At 35.2% G+C, this 21,974-nt stretch overlaps 1 protein-coding gene across 1 annotated transcript in view; it reads right to left on the bottom strand.

Annotated features, from left to right (window-relative positions):
- RIMS2 (regulating synaptic membrane exocytosis 2) overlaps window positions 1-21,974 on the bottom strand; it is a 790,122-nt gene that overhangs the window by 361,422 nt on the left and 406,726 nt on the right. The window contains exons 7-9 of the mRNA XM_074202114.1: window positions 21,417-21,547; window positions 9,775-9,946; window positions 7,281-7,434 (exon numbers count right to left, since the gene is read on the bottom strand). Of these exons, the coding sequence (XP_074058215.1) occupies window positions 7,281-7,434; window positions 9,775-9,946; window positions 21,417-21,547 (457 nt within the window). The remainder of the gene's footprint in view (window positions 1-7,280; window positions 7,435-9,774; window positions 9,947-21,416; window positions 21,548-21,974) is intronic.

Raw genomic sequence — 21,974 nt, 5'->3', positions numbered from 1 at the left:
GTTGGGCCAAGGTGTTCCTGGAGGTAGGGGGAGGAGGAAGTAGGTCTGCAGCATCCCCTGGTAGAACTCAGCCCCTCCCTCACTGTGCTAGCACATCACAGGAGTGTGGAGTTAGACAAGGAAGGGACAATTCTTAAAGAGAAAAAGGTATGGTTTCAGGAGAGTTTAAAAGAGAAAGAGCTTTTAAGGGAAAGATTGAGAAGTTATAAGAAGGAAGATTTCTTATTCTTATGACTGTCTGTTAAAGATCCCATGTTTTCTCCCTGAATTGGGGGAAGGGGGTGGTGGGTTTGATCTGCCATCTTGTTAAGACTTGAACACTAAACTGAGTTCAGCTAAGGAGTGCCTCACCTGGGGTAGGAGGGCAAGCAGGGGCAGGAGAATTCAAGTGCTTAAGCCTTAAAGGGAAAGACTCAACCACTGGTTGAGAAAGGAAGAAAACATAAAAACCAGGGGTTGGGAGATATCTTTTTTGAAAGGAAATGATGTTTAATGAATGTCTGCTCTGCCTAAATGGCCTAAAAGTGCTGAATTTCATTCTATTTTTAAGGTTGACCCGTTTCTGAACTAGAATTTTGGGAATCACTCTGAGGGTTTTAAAAGAGGGGAATTAAGTGTTCTTATATTCTGTACATTGTACAGAATGGGAGAAATTAATCTAGATTGTTAAAACGCTTTGATATTTTAAACTGTATTGTAACACCTTTGAGTTAAAGTAGTTATTGTGTTACTAAGAAGAAAATGCATAATTATATTATCAAGAGATATTTACTGACTTGGGGGAAGCTCTAATTCCTTATAATAAGTTTAATAATGATAACAATTGTATTTTTATTTTGGATGGAGTTTTTGGAATGTGAGTGTTGGATTCTCTGTAAATATATCATGTATGATATTAGATTCTTGAAGGATGTTGGTACAACTGATGTGAGGGGGGCTCTGACTGATGATTAAACAAATGGGAATTATGTGGTCCCACTGTAAGGTAACTTATTGATGAGTAAAATGTGTTGATCAGTTATGTGATATTCTTTTGTAACTGCTGAGAGATTATATTATCTCTTGTGAACATATAAGCTATTTGAATACCATAATGTTAAAGCCTGGAATTAACATGTAATTGCTTTGAAGAAATAATAAGGGAAATAGTAAAAATTATGACCCCATCTGGGATAGATCTGGGGGTTCATGCATCATGTAATAATGGAAAGATTGTTTTGTAACATCTAGTAATTCATGTGGTATTCTTACTGCTGTTCTATTATACTGGAACTAATAATATATGTTGGGAAATTTAAGGTCATCTTGTTCTAGTGGTTTGAAAGAACTCTGAAAATAATATTTTTATGTTAAGGATGACTAGTATTTATGTATAGAAATTTTCCAGTTATATATGTAAACTGGGACTATTTGTGTGTGTATGTGTGTATGTGTGTGTGTATTCTAAAACTGTGGTTGTTTGCTTTGAAGTAAAAGTACATATGTAATATGAGAAAGATCATCACAGGAAAGATAATTTGAGATTTTTTTCTATGACAATATTTAGCTGATTATTATGTGAGAATTTAGGAGATGATAGGCAATCTCTCAGTTAAGGGAGGTGTTTATTTGCTGTAAAATATAACTAGCTAGGAGAATTCATTATCCAAGGAGAATCTGATACACCATCTTTATATAGTAGATATGATTTCAGTCAAAGGGATGTGGGTCTGAAGATCTGAGGTCTCCATGAGAGGTAGGAGATGAGGCATGTAGGGCCAGTCATAGTTACAATTCCTGGTTTTAGCAAGGACCTAGGAAGGAAACTCAGAGATTTAGGTAGGGGATTCATTAATTGGGACCCCATTAAGATATAATTCGTAACTTGGTGAATTGGATTCACTTAAAGTTCTAATTAGGTAAAATTACTATGTTAGATCAAGGAACTTTTAATTAATTTTCCCTCTTTATGTCTGATACCAGGATAATCAGTAAAAAGGAAGTATTACTGGATCAATGAATTAATTCTTGGAGCCAAGGAAGCCAATGGGCTGAAAATTTCAGGTGACAGAGATATGGAGTTGAAAGGGTGGCTTTTAGTGTAGTCTGAGGTTGGACTCTTTTGACTTGATTTCCCCAAAAGTGATAACATTTCACCTGGTAGAATAAATCTGGCTAAGACATTGGACTACCCACATGACCTCTGCCTGGACACTGACATTCAATAATTATATCTATAAAGGAATTTTCCTTTGATGTCAAGGATATTTATAGTAGTAACTAAGCAAACCAGATAAAGAAGTTTTAGGTCAATTGGATTTAATAGCCAGATAGTTTAGTTGTATGGTTCTGATACTTGCTGTCAGCTATATCTTTAGATAGGAATTATGATTTCTTAACTTTTATGTTAGAGGGGATATTTTGGTAAGAAGAAGGGTAATTTTTGATAATTACAGTTTAAAGGTCCAATTTAAGGAAAGGAATGTGAGTCAGATAAGTACATCAGGAAAAGGAAATTCTATGATATATTTGGGAATATTTGGGAAAAAAACATTTTGATTAAGGATGTTTGAGTCATTACTGTAATGGGAGCAAAAGGTTAAAAAATATACATATACATATATATATATATATATATATATATATATATTACAAGTTTAAGTTAATGTGGTAATTCTCAGTGGAGTTCACTCATGTAATGCATCACTTTTGGAAGTTTATTGTGTTAAAATGATGTCTGTCAATATGACAATGAGAAAGGCAAAATGTAAATTGTAATAAGCTCTAGAATCTTATGGTCTTGTGAAGAAAACATGTGTTTTGGTCTGAGTGAAATGTTAGGCAGTTTATTTACCAGAAGAGAAGGTCTCAACAAGTCTCCTGAGGTGGAGAGGACTTTTTGGACCAGATTCAGAAGATGTAGAAGGACATCAGATGTCTCCAGGGGAGAAGAGAGGAGAGAAGAAAAGACTGGATCAATTCATCTCCACCATCTCTCACCTATGTGTACATTGTTTAGTCAGGGAATCTGCCCCTTTTGATACCTGTAACTTCCCCTTGATTCTGTAAGTGTGGCATCCCTTCCCTCTCCATATAGATAATGACAGTTTTGATGAAAAAGAGGAGAGGCAGGGTGAAGATGTTTTCAATTGAGAGAAAAGGAGGTAGAGATTATTGGGAGGCATGATTATACCCTACATAAGTCTGTATATCCTATCTAGGAAGAGTCCTATCTCTGATTTAAAGAATGGGGTATTAGAAATGGTGGGAGGAAAATCTAGCTGACAGAAGTCATTGTCATTCTCAGTTTCTGGTCAGAAGTACACTGTGACATAGGATTCTAGTCCAGAAGAGAGAAACACCAGTGGGATAAGACTGAGTCAGTTCAGGGTGACTATTGTTTATACCAGTCTGGGCAAATGGCTATGTCCAGAACTAGTATACACATATTCTTGACTGTACAACTTACAGAGATGGGTGGACTGAGACTCATGTGAGAGATAATGATTGTACTTGCATCCCTTGTCAGGATGCATTAAGGTAAATAAAATTGTGATAAATACTGCATATGCCCATGTGCCAAGTATTGGTCAGGGACTTGTTATCTTGACTTATGGGCCTACTTCCTGGGCACAGGATGGGAGTTAGGGCTATGGGACCCTAATTTATATCCTGATTAGATTCTAAGCTGTAGTGGAAACAATTACCAATTAGATAACTAGGGCCCTGGACTTACTGGCTGACTAAGCCATGCAAACAAGAGAGAGTTATTCAACATAGAGTTGTATTAGACAATGTGTTGATTGGAGAAGGAGGAGTTTGTGGAAAACTGAGTCTATCAAGTTGCTCTCTAAAGACAGATGACAATAAGCAAACAGTAAAAGAAATAAGCAGGGACATCAGAAAGTTTACAAACCTGGAAAATAGGACAGGTCCATGTCTCTGTTAATGAGGAAGTAAAAATCTTGATAGTTATGCTGATAACAAGGATTATAATTTAGGAAATAATAAGGTGTGGAATCCAAAGTCTTATTGAAAAAGAAAATGAGGGAATTGTGAAGAATATGGGTATTTGAGTTCCACAAGATTGTAAAGGGAGATTGTTACTTTACATTACAAAGACTGGGGTCTGCCTGTATTGTCTATGGGTAAGTAAGACAAAAGACTTAGCCTCAACAAGTCTGCCTGACCTAGTTCTGAGTTAACCTAGGGTTTGCATCCTCCTACATGCTCAAGGGCAGGGAAAACACATGAGGATGAAAGCATAAATTAGATTTGTGACCCCAGCCAATAATTGGTATGAAGGGATCAGGAACAACTTCTTTCAAAGTGCATATAAGATCTAACATATCTGGAATTTGGTGCCCCCTCTCCCATTGAGAGGTGTGCCATTTATTAAGATGTTTAAATTAAAAAAAAAAAGGATTAGTCCAGTTAGTTTGACACAAAGTAAGGGATGAAATTAGGATATCAATGACTTGAAGATTATTTTAAGAGTTAATAGTAAAGAAAAATTAAAAAGGTACAAAACAGAATTAAGTCATATAAAATACATGGCTTGATAAAATACATTAAACTTTTAAAACTATTTACATTTTAAAAGTTAAAAAGCACAAGAAATTTCTCAGCACAAACTCAGTATTTTCAAAGGGTTAGCATGTTTTGCAGTCTCCTACTTATATGTCATAATGTTTAGCAAATTCCATATCATGAATGATTTTTATTAATGGATCAGAAAATGGATAAAATGCTAAAGAAACATCAACATTTGACAAATTAGTACCACTTTAAGAATAAGACATTTTAATAATTTCAAAGTAAAATTCCAGTCTTGGTGTTATATTTTTTAAAATGTTATCAGCCAGCTCTCCCAGGAAATTTCCAACAATCTTTCTCATACTCATCATTATGATACCTTCTGTTGTCAGTGAACATTTATATCTTGAAAAAATACAGAAGTAGACTATAGGAAAATCTCCATTTTCATTATAATTCTAACTTGTTCACAACCTAATTGTTTATACTCTAATATTTAGAGTACATGATTACCAACATAATTTCATTATTATATGGAATTTTTGTTTCTTTGTCATTAGAAAAAAGCAACTGCCTATTATATATTCTTACTTTTATTAATGGCTTTTTGGAAAACCCATTCAAAAATTATAAATGTTAGCAAGATAGTTTCCCATCTCACAAAGAAGAGGCTTTTATATTGAAGTTGATAAGACCAATGAATCTTTTAAAAATAAATTTACAAAATCTTTATAAAGTATATTTATAAAAATTAATTTGAATTCCTTAGAAAAAATTAAATAGAATTTAAATAGGCCTTAGAAATAAGGCCTGAAAAAGGCAATTCTCATTAATATCATTTACTCATCTTAATATCCAGGTTCTAAAGGCAGACTTTTTGCCTTCATATAGAAAAATAGAATTTATATCTTCAGATAATTTAATCTTGGTTTACTTGAATTATATAATCTAAGTTTTTTCCATACTAAATATTTATTGAATATGCACTACTAAAATATTCCATGCTACATATTTATTGAGTACTCATGATAAAATATTCCAGTTTCCATGCTAAATATTTATTGAGTACTCATTTATGATAACTTTTTCCCTTGTATATAATAAACCAAGTTCTTTCACATAGATAATTTTTAAAGAATGTTATTTCATGATTTGCAGGATTCAGGCATATATGATTGCCTCTACACAGAGTATAGCCTTAAATTAATGAGTATTGTATAAATAACCACAATTGACCTTTCTAACTTTTGTTTTTTAGGATTTTGTGAGGCAAATAGGGTTAAGTGGCTTGCCCAAGGCCATACAGCTAGGTAATTATTAAGTGTCTGAGGTCAAATTTGAACTCAGGTACTCCTGACTCCAGGGCTGGTGCTCTATCCACTGCACCACCCAGCCACCCTTCTATTAACATCCCTAATATCCATTTCTAAATCCTCATCATTACCCATATCTACAAACTGTCCTCCTACTGGTTCTCTGAAGCATCATTATTCTAATTTGAAGACCCACAATGACGACCTATTGTACAATAGGATTTGGAAATAGTTTACTGGTAAATCTAAGATGCTAGGAAGCAACCAACTAAAAATAATTTAAGTAAAATAAACAATAATTTCAAAAATTGTAAGCATAAGGGCATGTTGCAGTGGCAGATGTAAACAGGAGGTAGAAATATCTCTGGGAAGTCTAGAAAGAGACAAATATGGGGAATAAGAAATTATCAGTGTTCACCCAGAGAGACAGAGATATTGAATTTGCTGGATGTGCATGTTCGCAAAGGAGTATTCTATTAATGAAGAAAGATTAATTTTGTAGGTTCTACTACAGTAGAATCTTATGAAAACTTTTTCAGGATTATCAAATTTCATCTACTCTGATTCCATTCTCATCAGACATCATTTTGAGTCAAAATATATTTTTCTCATTTTACCCTATCCATTTAGAGGGATGTATGGCCTGGAAATTAAAAGTAATGATTATCTTGCCAACATGACAAAAACCTTCATTTAGAAAAGTCTTATTGAAATGCTTCAGAGTTTAGAGATATCTGTTTCTAAATGCCTTCAGAAGAACAATATGGCTTAAAGTAAATGGTAGAATTATTCATTATGGATTAAACAATTTTTATTTGAACTGAAAATAATCTTTGAAAAATACCAGAATAACAAGAGTCACTCATCAAAAATCATACCCAGGGAAGAAAGTAAAAGTAATAAACATTTCTTTAACAAAAACCCCAAGAAAAATAGTATATACCTACTTGGATAATTAGTTTTTGCAAACAAAGTATCCCTGTACAGTTTAACTAATTACTGTATTTAAGATTCTATATGTTAAAGGTAAAAATAAAAGAAATGTGCTTTATTTAGAGGTATGAGTTAAAATAAAAACTACAATCATTAAAAATGTTCTATGAATTTTACATATGCAATAAAATTTTACATTTCATATAATACAAAATAGTTTTTAGTAGCCATGAAGATAACATTAGAAATCCATAAAATAGTTTGTATCTTATAATTTTATAAAAAGTCTAATCAAATATGAAATATATAAACATAATTGCACATATATAACCTATATCAGATTACTCATTGTAGGGAGGGGGGGAGGGAGGGAGGTAGAAAAATATGGAACTCAAAAGGTTACAGAAAGATGAATGTTGAAAACTATCTTTATGTGTAATTGAAATAATAAACATTAAGAAAGTCAACAGTCAGAATTATTAAAGTAAGATATACTAGATAAGAAGTACTAAAACCTACTTTGCAACCTTCGTGTTGGGCTCTCCCCATGTGGCTGTCGGCGTGGAAGATATGGAGACGGGTGGGGAAGTGGCAAGGAGGAAACATCATGTGTCTGAAGTTTATACCAGTGAGGTTCATCATCTAATAATGCTGTCTCTAATTCAATTAAAATCTACAAAAGGAACAGGCGCAATGGTTGTTAGAAAAGCAAGCAGAAATAGTAAACTAATTCTTTACATTGGTCATATTTTGGAATGATTTTATAGTATTTTATAGCATTATAGTAACTGTAAAATAAAATTTATAAAGAGAATTTTTAATGTGTATTGACAAATTGGGGAGAAATCTAAAACATCTTTATCGTTAATTACTCTGAGTACTGAAGACTTTCAGTTTTCAGTTTCCATTAATTAGAAAAGTTTATAGAACCTTAACTGTTAATTAAATTTGTATGAAAATTTTGCAGTCAGTTGCAATCAATTAAGAATGATAATGAATGGAGGTTTATATAGAGAAATGATAAATTAAAAAAATTGAAATAAAAAAAAGGAGAAACAGATGTATTTGCCTTCCAAAGTAAAGCAGGGGTTGGGGTAGGGAAGGAATAAACTATTTGATAATAAACCATATTGATGTTCATTACTGTTCATTACTTTGTTTTTAATTATTCATTGAATGTTCCTTCTTTTCCTTTCTGAAGGACCTAGAAAGCTCTGAAAGGTGACATGAAATGACTCATAGAGTGGTAGGAGTCATCAAAGGTACTCTCTCAATTTTGTAATATCTGTCTAGAAACAGTGTGTATCCCTAGGGAAATACTGGAAATAAAATAATACTGCTTTTTTAGAGAGAGAAAAATCCAATTATTCTCTCATTAATTTGGTGAGCATTTATTGAGTGTATACTCTATACAAGGGACTAGGGGAATGCAAAAAGTAAATAAGAACCCATTCAATATTCCTCATTATTTGCAATATAAAAAGTGGAAACAAAAACTTACACTTGTAAACCTTTATTAAGAAATACTTAATCCTTGCATAATAAGCTGGTTAAATTACTAAAATAGAAACATACTAAAAAGATTTTCAGGGATAGGTCATTAAAAATCTGCAACACATTTGATATATGACAGAATAATGCAATAGATACAATATATTAACCAACTGTATGACTTTCTCAACTTATATGAAAACACAAATTTATAGGACACTAAAGAAATATCTACTACAAAGTCTAGTTCTGCTTTATGGTTATATCAGGGGAACCCTCTCAGATGGTACTTCGGTTGGCGAAAAGAATTAAGATCTTATATGTAAAACCTGAATCACCAAACAAGGACATTCCTAACTAGGAAACAGAACTATGCTAAAAAGTATCACAGGAACCACTAAAATTAATTCTAATTAATTAATCTAACTCTATTTAATTAAATCAATTGTTATAAAACATCAAGAAATGTTGCATTGAAGGGTATGCCATTGCTTTTTGACTCATTTGATACTGTAACATTTATATAGCAAAGACAACTATGACTACTGTGGGACTTCCAAAGAATATGACGGAATTTGAAACAGATATCCCATCTTTGACTTTGTACCCATATCCTGTCCCCTTCATGCTCATATTGCTGACCTATCCTCTAAAGAATCCATAGCTTCCTTCAGAACATAGCTCAGGAATCACCTACTGGAGGCATATACTGCTACCCTTAGTTATTGGTGATCCCTCTCTCTGAAAAGGTTTTGTGCTACTTTGATGGTTCACACATATTCTCTGATCTAACTATAAGCAACTCAAGAGTAGGGGCTGTTCTGAGTTTGTCTTTGCATCCTTAGTTCTTGGCACATCATCTTGTTTATAGCAAGCACTTATTTAGTGTTTATTTAATTTAATTGAGTTGGCCTGGATATACAAAGTGATAAGCAAACACACAATATAATTACTTTTCTTCAAAGATTTTTACTTTTCCCTGAATTTTTTTCAACTAATCACTTTAAGGTGAAAACTGATTTCTTATTCTATTCCACTAGGTATTTACTCTATGATTAATATACTCTGAATTCTGCTGTCCTATACACTTGAATGATTACATATTCACTAGTATTTTGTTTGGTTCTTTAATTCAAGAATCCTTTTAAATGACTCTGAAAAATCAAGGTATACAAAAGACCCCATGAGGCAAAAGTGATAATAACTCAGCCAAAAAACAAATAAATAAACTGCAAAATGAAATAAGATGACATAAAATGGAATTTAAGTACAAATCAACATTTTACTCGTCAACCCTTTAATTTTTATACCATTTAGAAAAGAAATTTTAAAAAAATAACTCTGATATTTTAATGGCTTTGATGACAAAGTACAAAAATCAATTCATTCCTTTTCATTATAAAAATAATGTACTTTTGCTTAATTACTTTTAAAAGTTTTTGAATTATTTTCTTGGTCTTTTTATAACTAACATTAGTCAATGAGTTATTAACCATTTAAGGTCTTAAACAATCCCACATACTTCTCCTAAAAATTCACTTTCTTCTTCTCGAACTCGAGCTTGATCCCAAAGAGTAATCTCCAACATCCGTTCTCGAAATTCTCTCCGATGAACTGGAGAGTAAATGAATGTTTGATTCCATTTGGGTTCCAAAGTTTTCTTTACTGTTTTAGTTCTTCTTTTATTTTTATCACTACAAAAGATAATTAAAAAGGTAACAGCTTTTACAAATGCTTAAATTATACTACATATCAAATGTAAAATTTATTATTGGCCATAGTTTAAGGTATCTATCCTCTAAACTTTTAGTACAACTAGATTACACAGAATTAAATGAATTCTAAACATTTTTCATAACCATTAAGTAAAATTTGAAATTCTGTATATATATAATGTTTATGTTTTTGATTTGTCTTAATATAAATTGTATTAATGTGCTAGACTATTTTCATTAAAAACATGTTATGTTCTCTGAAAATCTGAATGAAAAACAATTTTATTTTTAAATTATTTGAAAGGTCACTTAATTTGAAATTACTAGCATGTTTCATTTAAAATAATGAGTTCTATGGTTGCCTCATAATATCCATAAAGGAAAATAATATACTTGAGAAAAGAGCCTTATATAGTACAACACATTATTACAAATTATATTTGGAACTACCACTAGGATTAATTATCTAAACTCTCCAATGAAAGGGTTATCACACCAATCAGTTATTCAGGAAGCATTTATTAAGCACTTGTTATGGATCAGCTAAGAGTTAAACTGAAAGGTTTAAAAAACAAAGGAAGATTAAAAGCAACCTCTGTTCTTAAGGACCTCCCATTCTAATGGGGGAGATGACATCTAAATAATAATAACAATAATAATGATAGCACTTGTCCTTCATTCTCACAGAAGACCAATATCAGGAAGGTGTTGCCATGACAAGCACATGAACTGGATTTCAATGAGGTGCTAAATCACCAGCCTCACTTTCTCCTCCAGAGCTATCTGGGTCTAGTGGCCAAATATGAATCAGGATGAATCAGAGATGGCCCTGGACGTAAAGTAATCAGGATTAAGTGACTTGCCCAAGATCACACAGCTAATTAATGTCTGAGATTGAATTTGAACTCCTGTCCTCCTGACTCCAAAGCCAGTATTCTATCCACTGTGCCATCTAACTGCCCCATTTTGCATCTAAATAACCCTATACATATAAAAGATATAGAGTGTGGAAGAGGCAAATAAATCAAATAGTTAGGGTTTTCCAAGGTTATGGATTATTAGTAGATTGGGAATGGTAGAAGGTGCTGGAGGGAAGAGGGTTAAAATATTTGAGGATATAGACTGATACTGTAATGGCAAATCATGGCAACAAAGTGGTCAAATGCAGCCAGGTGAGGAGAGATATGCTATAAGGAAAGAGCAATGCCTTATCCACCATATAAATGGATAATGTAAATCATCAAATATGCACTTGCGGTTCCTCAACTATCATAAGACTAGAGAATGGCAGAGCTGAAAGGGTTTTAGAGATGTTACAATATAACTCAAATTTTATTTTAAAGATACTAAGGTCCAAAAAGTTCAAATGTCTTCCCAAAGTCACACACAGTGAGAGAGTCATGATTCATCACATCCTCTGGCTTTAGAACCAATAGTTTTTCCATGATTTTGCTGCCCTTCTACAATATTCGCAAATTTCTTTATTCATCTCTCAGCATAACTGTTTCATACTTTCTCCTTTCTCCTTAAGCCTCCAAAGTTTACTCCCCTTTTCCTTTACAGCAAATGATCCTTCTGCTTCACTGAAAGCTAGTTCATCCAATGGTAGTTTCTTCATTTCTCTTACTGAAAAATTGTCGGCAATATCATCCACCTTCCACTTTGTCTCTGGACCCATCTCTTCTCTTTCTGCACTTTCCATAACCTTATTCTAGGAGTCATCTCTTCTCTTCTCTTCTCTTCTCTTCTCTTCTCTTCTCTTCTCTTCTCTTCTCTTCTCTTCTCTTCTCTTCTCTTCTCTTCTCTTCTTTTCTCTCTCTCTCTCTCTCTCTCTCTCTCTCTCTCTCTCTCTCACACACACACACACACACACACACACACACAGCTATCTCTTTCTGCCACTGACTCTTTCCTTTCTTTCTTCAAACAATTAGATCTCCACACACCTACAAGGCAGGAGCCTTTGACCCTGCCTTCTCCTCACACTCCATGACCAGTGAACTTGAATAAGAAGATGGTTTCAAGAGATCTGGGACAGCTAGGTGGTGAAGTATACAGAGTTGTACCTGGAGGTCAGAAAGATCTGAGCTCAAATACAGTCTCAGACACCATGTCCCTGTGAACCTGAGTCTGAAACTTAACCTTTGCTGCCTCAGTTTCCTTATCTGTAAAAAAAGGAAAATGATACTAAAACTTACCTCCCAGGATTGTGAAGATCTAATGAGTAAATAATTGTAAACACTCTTAGTTCAGTAAGTTCTATGCAAATGCTAGTGGTTGCTATTACAACTTCTCATTGCTCTCTCTTAATTCTTTCCAATCACTTTGGTTTCAGGTCCTATTACCCCATTCATGCCCAGACCCACAACTTCAGCTGACATTTTGATAACCTGTCAGTGCAACAGGAGGGAGCTAAAGTCACTTATCAAAAAAAAAGAATCCATTAAAAAAAGTTTCTAGGTATTTTCCTATGGGCAGAGAGGCAGGATTCTTCCTAATGAGCCAGGGCATCAGTGGGAATGAATTCTAAAAACAGTGGCCTGGCAAAGCCTAACTAGGCTAGGGAGGAGGAGGGACATTCTCCCCAGGGAAGATAAAAGGTCTGACCTGAGTAGTAGGAGAAAGAGCCCTAGAACATGAGGACTAAGGTCTGTGCCCCCCAGGGAAGGACTTGGAGTAGCTGAGCAGATGGAAAGACTAAGGGCACAGCATAGCCACAAGAGTAAAGTCCAAGTAGAAGCCTGCAAACCAAGGGTCGGGTGGAAGGCTGGAAGGACTGCAGCTAAAGCAGGGAGGGAAGGACTCAAGGTCCTGTCTAAGGCAAGGACCGAGAGTCCATTTTGAGGGGAAAGGATGGAGGATGAGGTTAGCCTGGGCAAGACTGAGGATAGACACGACTGGGGCATGGGAAGAGCTTGAGGGCAGTGTCTGAGGAGAGAGAGAGAGAGGGGGAACTTGAGGGTGTGAGGATGAAGTCTGAGGAGGCCCTGAAGAGCAGTAAGGATGAAGAGCCTGCTATGGAGAAGAGGAGTCGGACCCTAGAGGGCACAGACAGGTTCCTGCTATGATCCTGAGCCTAAGCCTTCAGGAATAAGGGCGGCAAAGGAAAAGCCCTGAGGGCCGAGGTCTGGAAGGAAGTGATCAGGCCCCTCAGCATGAGGACCTGGGGGGGGGGGGGGGGGGCGTGGAGATGAGGATGAGACAAGAAGAGCCCATTGTTCATGAGCGCTGAAAATCAAGACTGTGACGAGGAGCAAAGCGGTTAACCTAGAAGCTCCTGGAATGACTGAAGGAGAGGTGAAGCTGGGGCCTACGAGCGGAGGGCTGCGCACAACGCGCATCAGCCCCGGTCTGGGGAAGAGCTCCATTCCTTTACAAAGGAGAAAAGGCCTGGTCTGGGGCAGGGAGTGGAAGCCCTTGTGGACAAATCCCGGCTGTCCTGGTCCGCTGCGTCCCTGGAGCTGGAAGGCTAAGGAACTCAGCTTGCCAGGCCCCGTGCGGCGGGGGCGGGTCAGATCTGGGAGAATTTGCACGCTCCCCTTCTCCCACTCCTCACCTTCTCTCCCCCGGCTCTCCCGAGTTGGAGTTTAATAAGGTAAGCCTCTTCACCCCCCCCCCCCATCCATTTTCTTTTTAGGTTTTTGCAAGGCAATGGGGTTAAGTGGCTTGCCCAAGGCCACACAGCCAGGTAATTATGAAGTGTCTGAGGCCGGATTTGAACCCAGGTACTCATGCTTTATCCACTATGCCACCTAGCCGCCCCCAAAAATCCATTCAGAAAAAATTGTCTGGGTATATTCCAGTACCGGGAGGGGCGGGACTCTTCCTGATGGGCCAGTGCTTCAGTCTGTCAAACCAGTTCAGACCCACTGTCTCTAGGCCAGGGGAGGAAAAAGCACCGTAACCACATCCGGGTGGATCTAATTAGTTAAGGGATTTGAACCATGCTTAAAAACTAACCCACCCCCTGCCAAATACCTCCCGCATTACTTTGCTTTAACCCTTAAAAAAAAAAGGCTCAGGGCAGCTTGGTGGCACAGTGGATAAAGCACCAGCCCTGGAGTCAGGAGTACCTGGGTTCAAATCCGGCCTCAGACACTTCATAATTACCTGGCTGTGTGGCCTTGGGCAAGCCACTTAACCCCATTGCCTTGCAAAAAAAACTAAAACAAACAAACAAAAAGGACTGGTGGAGACAAAATTACTGGGACTGGAAAAGAAAAAAAATGGAAGAATTTCTCTCTTGATGCTTGGAAGTCATTTATCAGATTAAACAATGAACCAAATGGACAGAGCCCTGGTCAGATGAAATACAGAACAGCTAACTCTCATGGGGATGAGGAAGGCAGCGATAAACCCTGAGAAACTGGTGAATCATGAAGGTTCCAGGGCTAGAAGGCAGTCCAAGGAAATAGGATGGGGCAGCTAGGTGGCATAATGGATAGAGCACTGCCTCTGATATCAGGAGGACCTGAGTTCAAATTTGACTTCAGACACCTTATTGCCTGTGTGACCTTGGGCAAGTCACTTAACACCAATGCCTTGCCCCCCCCCCAAAAAAAAGGGAAATAGGGTAAATTGTACATTGTGATAGAGTAGACTTGGGAGACATAGTTCTTAAGATAGACAGGCAGTGAGGTGGGGGGAGGGAAGTGATACATTGTAAAGTAAGCCTAGAAACCAAAAGTGGCCATTAAGAACTGAGTTTTATATAATGCATTCATCATTCAGGGCAGGGGTTCATGTACCTCCAAAGGCTCTATGGGTAGATGTCAAAATGAGAATCTGTGAACTTGGACAGGGGTTGGGGAATAGGGGTGGAAGGAGGAAAATACATTTATTTTCACTAAACCTCAAATGAAATTTTAAACAGTTGCTGTCACAGTGGATAGAAAATTGGACCTAGAGTCAAAAAGATCTGAGTTAAAAAATCTTACTGCAGACATTACCTATGTGACCTGGCTAAGTCATTTAACTTCTTAGTGACTCAGATTTCTCAACAATGTAATGTAAAATGTAAAATGGGGCTAATAATAGCATCTACCTATTAAAAGCTGTGAAAATCAAAGATGATATTTGTAAAAATATTTAGTTCAGTGGCCACCCATAATAGGCACTAGAGAAATCCCAATTCCTTCCCTCCATTTCCATTTGTAATGAATCTAGGCATCAAACTACATCTTCACTAGACTGACAAATATAGTTTAAGGAGTTCAATCTTAATTATCCTTGCTAAGGAAAGACAAAATATGGATAGCAAAAAAATAAAAATATATGATTTTATTGTTCCCATCATGTCAGTTTGGTCAGTTTTATGTGATTATCATTTCATAGGGTAATCTATTCAAGGAGAAACAACCTCCTGTAATGAATAGAGAGCTGTCTCTGAGTCAGGAAGATTTTGATTGTCAGGAAGACCTGGGTTTAGTTTAAGCTAAAGATACATATGTCCTTTTGTCCATGGGCAAATCACTTAATCGTTCAGTATCCATAGAAACACTAATATATAAATTAATGGCCAATCTGCTTGAGAAAAGGTAGTTTCTTAAACCCAATGCAATCCCTGGTCTGGATCAAATACAGTTTAGTCAGTTATCCTAGATTTTACATTTTTTCCCAAAAGTACCCACCCCTTCTACAAACTTCTTTCCTTCTAATGAGGGCACCACCATCTTTCAAAATCATCAACATTCACAATCTCAGAGTCATTCTTTACTTTTTTTCCCCCTTCACTCATTTATTAAGTTGCCTGGTCTTTGTTATTCTATTTCCATCTCTTGAATCTCTCCGGTTGTTTACCTGGCAACTACCATAGTTCAGATATCCATTTCCTTTCACATTGACTATTGTATTAGCTTCCTAAAGGTTTGACCATACCATTCTCTACTTAAATATTTTCAGTAGCCTCTGTGCTTGGCACTGGGTGAGATACCAAGTCAAGACATAATAGGTGGCAACTGCCATGTTGGAGTGGCATTAGAATGAGATAAATGTCATTTGTGCTATGTTAAATAAATCCAAAACTGTAAAGCAGGCCAAATTGTTTTAAGTGTCCTTCCAAGCACAGAGATAGAGTTGAAAAAGAGCTTCTGGTACAATGCCCTTATCTTACAGAAGAAGCAGCTAAATAACCATAGAAGATGATTTAGAAGATTGCAAGCCTAGCTAGCAGCCCAGATGGGCATAAAACTCAGGTTTTCTCAGGGTCCATTGCCCATTTCCCTCCACAATAATGCCTTCTTTTCCTGTTAAGTATTCTTTTTCATATTGTTCCAGAATGTTTCCTCTCTGATTCCCCCAATCCTGATTTCCGGGAACTTAAAATGTTCTGTGTCCAACTCACTCAGGGGCCTGATTAAATCATTTGATATCCTGGAACACAAATCAAAGAATTTTCAAAGTAGATTGGGACCTTACAGGTAAACTCCATTATTTTACAGGGAAAAAAAAAAAAACTGAAGCCTAAAGAGGTTTTGACTTGCTCCAGGTCACATAGGGAGTGGCAGAGCTCAAAACAGAAGCCAGATCTTTAACACATAACTACTTAAGAGAATTTTAAAAATAGAAGGAAGTAACCATTAATATCATTTAGTCCAACTCCCTTATTTTGGAGAGTAATTAAAATGCAGAGAAGTTATATGATCACATAGCTAAGGAGGGACACTGATAGTACCATGGAAATCAGTGTCCATACTTTACATTATATCATTAAGCCTCTCTAATTTGTTTCAGTATTAACAAGTAGTGCTGTACTATCTTCCCTAACCCCATAACAAATCTACATTTAAACTGGGACCTTAACAAGAGCTAACAGGTTTCAAGTATTGTGCTTTAATACAAAAGGGAAATGTGTATCCATCTTATACGATTTTCCCTTTTCTTAAGATAAGGAGTTTTTTTTCCATCTTTGGAATCTATCCATAGAATCTAGCATAATGCCTTCGACAGAGTAAGCACTTAATACAAATTGAATTGATTTAAAAATCACTTTTATGATTTTATGAGAGGGGCAGTTTAGTGGCACAGTGGATAGAGCACCAGCCCTGGAGTCAGGAGAACCTGAGTTCAAATCCAGCCTCATTTAATAATTTGCCAGTTATGTGACCTTGGGCAAACCACTTAATACTACTGTCTTAAATATAAATTTTTTTTTAAAAAAGTATATGCTCTATCCACCGCGCCACCTAGCTGCCCCAAATGGCATATTTACACCAACTAGCAGTAATGTCTGATTCAAGAGCCAAGGGCAAACTATACACAGATTGACCATGTTAAAGGATAATTTCCTGAGTAACCCACAAGTAAGAGAAAGAACTTCTAGCCACAAGGAGCCGAGTTACTATATATATATACTTTTAGGAGGAATTGTTTTAAGGCAACTATGCTTACTGTACCACCTTGGTAAACATTTCTCTAAAAAGCTTCTTATAGCTGACTAAATGAATCTCTACTGATGGTCTAAATCCAGTGGCATTAGATCACCCATGACCCTTCAGAAGCAACCCTAGAACCTCAAAGAAAATCCATGACCAAGCTTTGAGTACACAACAATCCATGGGAATAGGAGTTGGGATAAAGATTCTTCAACACTTACAGGGGCTACACTAGTTCTTGTTGGAGGTACTCCATTCATAGCCGACAGTTTGTTATTTTATAATTCCAAACTCCAAATACATTTCTCACACCTCATCTTTTTCAACTATCACTTCTAAATTCATGCATTGGAGAGAACTGGATTAGATAATTATTATTATATTTCCCACTGTACAATTTATTATTCTAGATGTCCTGTCCTTAGTGAATTTTGCTATTATACGGAGTGTAAAAAATCATAGACCTTACTTAGCCTTCTTTCTTTCCAGTTTCTCTGAAACATCTCTCCTGTTGAGTCATCCACAGAAGGGTCACTCATGTGCATACACACACACACACACACACACACACACACACACACACATATACTCTTCATCACTTCTTCAAAAATCTATTAGAATCTATTACTTCACCTCTTTGGTACTTTACTGAAACCTCAGAATAATGCTTGTGAAATTATCATGCAAAAGGCTTTGAAAAAATGTTGAATATTTGTAGTATAGACTGATTACTTAAAAGGTCTCAGGAAGAATTTATTTAAATTCATGAAAACATAATTTCCTTATAAGATGGAATGAAGCATATTCAAGGTACACACTTAAGCTTTTGAGATCAACGTTAACCATCATGTAATCTCAATAAAATATCTGTTGGATCACTATCAGAGACATAATACTGGAGTGGAAAGAATGTTTATGTGATCTAGTATACCTTTTCTTTTTTTTAACATGTAAAAAGTTCATTTTGGAAAATTATTCTATAAGTAGGCATTTGAGTAAAAATTCAACACAAATATTGTCTTGATATTATTATATGATTAAAATTTTGCAACCACATTTTCTGAAGAGGCAAAAATTGTGGAAAATGAATTTAATACAGAGATGCAGGGTTCTTGTTAGTAGGTTGTAGCATAAGGAGAATCATTTAGGACATTTTTGATTGGTAAAGGAGGTGAGGCATCATATACAGAGATCAAGGAATAATAGTTAGACAGACATAATGCTACAATGGTTCTCCTGAAATGTAAAAAGACCTTAAAAAAGGCTCCAGTTCATTAGGTAACATATGCACAGTAATAATGATATCCAATAATAAAACTAACATTTATATGATGATTTAAGATTTACAAGGCACTTTATGGATATTCCCTCATTTGATTCTCATAACCATCCTAGGAGGAAGATAATGTTATTTTCCCCATGTTAAAGATAAGCAACCTGAGACAGAGATTAAATAACTTGCTCAGAACCACATAGTTAGTAAAAATGTCTGAGGTCATATCTGAACTCAAGTTTTCCTCACTCCAAGTCCAACACACTATTCAACTGAGAATCATTAAAAGAAGAGTCATGGACAGGCACCACTTGTACTGATAAAGAGAATATTCACATCAATGAGATCCTAAATCATTGAAAAAATTAAGTATTTCAAAGCTTTTATTTCAACTTCTGTTCCTGTTGCATATTACCTAAATAAACATGATATCCCCAGCTAAACTAGAGTTAGTATTTAGTACAACGTAGCAAAGATTGAAAAATTATGTTACTAAACACTTCCTTCAGATAAAACAATAGATTATTTTTTTCATTTAGACATCAATAAAATCAAAGTCATAATAGCTTAAAATTTTATGATGCTTTACAAACATTTCTTTCACAAGAGTCCTAAGAGATAGATCATACAAGTATTATTACTACTATTACTATTCTACAGATGGTGAAACTGAAGCACAAATGAGGTTCAGGATTTTACATGGTTACATGGCTCCTAAGAAGCCATACAACTTGACTTGAACCTAGGCATACTAAATCTGAGTCCATTACTCCTTCCACTTTACCAGCAGTTCTATTTTCCAAGTTATTCATATTTACTAGACCCTCTTTGTGAAATTTATAAGCTAGGTGAGGTGACCACATTCTCCCAGACCTTAAGTTTTAAATGGTTAACTTGATCACATGATACTGTTAAAAATACAAGGTGAATGTGTAGGGCCCCTCATAATTTAAGAGCAACCTGGAATGAGGATATAAGAAGCACCATGTTAAGGCATTCCTTATCTTTCAAAGACCTGTAGCCTCTTCATGTTGTAAATTAGTCTCTAGAAACCTACTCACTTTGAATGACCAAATATGTTACTATTGGCCTATGGGTGACAAGATAAATCCAAATAGGCCAATACTGGAAAAAGGTACAGTTCTCATCTGCCAGATTCCTCATTAATAAATGAATTGGTACTGATCTAGGCTTATCTTTATGCGGAATACAGAGAGGGAGTGTTGGAGGAAACTATAAATTTTATACTTGTTATCTAAAAGAAAAGGGTTGATTTCTGTTTTTGTTTGGGGGAATTTTTATTTGGCCATTTGCCTTGTTGATTCAATCTCTCAAATTCCATCTCTGATAAGTATGTATCTGGCCTGGAACACTTGACAAAAAGGAAGGCTATAATTATTTAATCCATGGGAATAGCCAGTTCAATATTATTTCATTGTTGTCTCAATCATCTGAAATGCTTTGCTGCTAAAAAGCATTTCATAATAGCATTTTCTAATGGGCAAAGTATTATAATCCATGGACTATATACAACTTTAATGTTTAAGTATGAAATCTATTTAATCAACAGGAAAAATTTATTGGCAGAGACCTATGACTTACAATGGACTACATAAGTATTTGTCAGAGGAACGATTTGAATCTGTCATTTTGACTCAAGAGGGTCAGCTCCAGTTTGTCTTTTAAATTAGGGTTTAAAATCTTTCCCATATGACATTTATAAATAAAAAGGTAAATGCAAACTAACTGCAAAATTTTGGCAATTAGCACTTTAAACTTTTTTTTATGCGGAGTTAATATTAACTCAAGAGGACAGAATTAGGAGTATACTGAATAAGTTGGACTTAGGACCAAGATTTTCTTTAGTAATCTTATAATGTAGGGGTTCTTAAAAATTTTTGGAATTAATCTTATTTGCAGTCTGATGAAACCTAGGGACCTCACCTCAAGTTAATAATTTTAAAAGTATAAAATGAAATATAAATCATCATAAGGCAAATCAATTACACTGAAATACAATTATCAAAACATTTTTACAAACTTATGAATTTATGGTTAAGATTACCTGGTATAGGGTAATGTTTAATTGAAATGTAGGAAAAATATAATACATTTTTTAATTCTTTAATTCATATGAGAGCAAGTTAAAAATCAAATGGTGTGGGGGAAATTTCCACTAAAAATTTCACTAAAAAGAGAATTTTCACTAAAAACTTAAAATATCCATACTATATTATGATTGGTTGATTACATGAGTCCATTTTTTTGGTCTCCATGACTGCCATTGACACTTCTATACATTTCAAATTGGACGTGTGTTTGTGTGTGTGTGTGTGTGTGTGTGGTCTCTCTTAATTTACTCAAGTTTCTTAAGGGTAGGAACTGTTTGATTTTTGTCTTTTGTATCCCCAGTGCTACAACAATTGCTTTGACCACAGTAGGCACTTAATTATTACTACTTAATTTATTTACATGAATATTGATTAAAAGGAAGTATGTCTTTGTGGATAAAATGCTAGACTTGAGAGTCAGATCATGTTTCAAGTCATACTTCTAATATGTGCTAGCTATGTGACACTGGACAAGTTATTTAACATCTCAAAGTCTCATTTATCTAGTCTACAGACTTTTCTTGGAGAGAGTTCATAATGATGATGAAATTATGTATCATTTGTTTATAATTTTTGGCTGCCTCAAATTATTTAAGTATTCTACACTGAAACAGATGATTTGTAACAAACAAAAATATAGCCTTTACAACAAAATTTTTTAGAAATATTTTATTTTTTTCTCTTGCTCCTACCTTCGATCTGGAAGAAAGTAAATTTTAACGTAAGGATTCCGTGGTCTCCCATCCTCCCTGGAAGGGAGATCCTTTGCTCCCAAAATTGTAACTATCAATTGATGACCAACTTTGTCATACCATAGTTTTATCTGAAAAGGGAAAAAAACATTAATTTGTCTTTATTTCTAATAAAATTCCATGATGTGTATAACCCCCACCCTCTTCAACTTATTTTTGGATTAGCACAGAATTCAAATTGTATTGTTCCTAGCAAATTATGTTGGGAAAAAGTGAAAGGATATGCTATAATAACTTCAATGTATTAAAACTGTTGATCCTAATATATCACACAGCATAATTTACTTTAAAGCTATGCAAATTACTTAAAATTTTGTTTGCAGAAAACATTTAGAATATATTTCTAATTCTGTTTAAACACTTTTTTTGTATAACTTAAAAAGACATTTAACTAGGACCAAGGGTAAATTTATCTTAATTATGCCACATCTCATAGCTCAGAAGTAGCCAAATAGATTATTTCTGGACTTTACATTGGTTACCAATTTACATAATTCA

Source organism: Macrotis lagotis, chromosome X, assembly GCF_037893015.1.
Source record: "Macrotis lagotis isolate mMagLag1 chromosome X, bilby.v1.9.chrom.fasta, whole genome shotgun sequence".
In the NCBI taxonomy this organism is placed as follows: Eukaryota; Metazoa; Chordata; class Mammalia; order Peramelemorphia; family Peramelidae; genus Macrotis; species Macrotis lagotis.
This window is presented reverse-complemented; position numbering and strand designations above follow the sequence as displayed.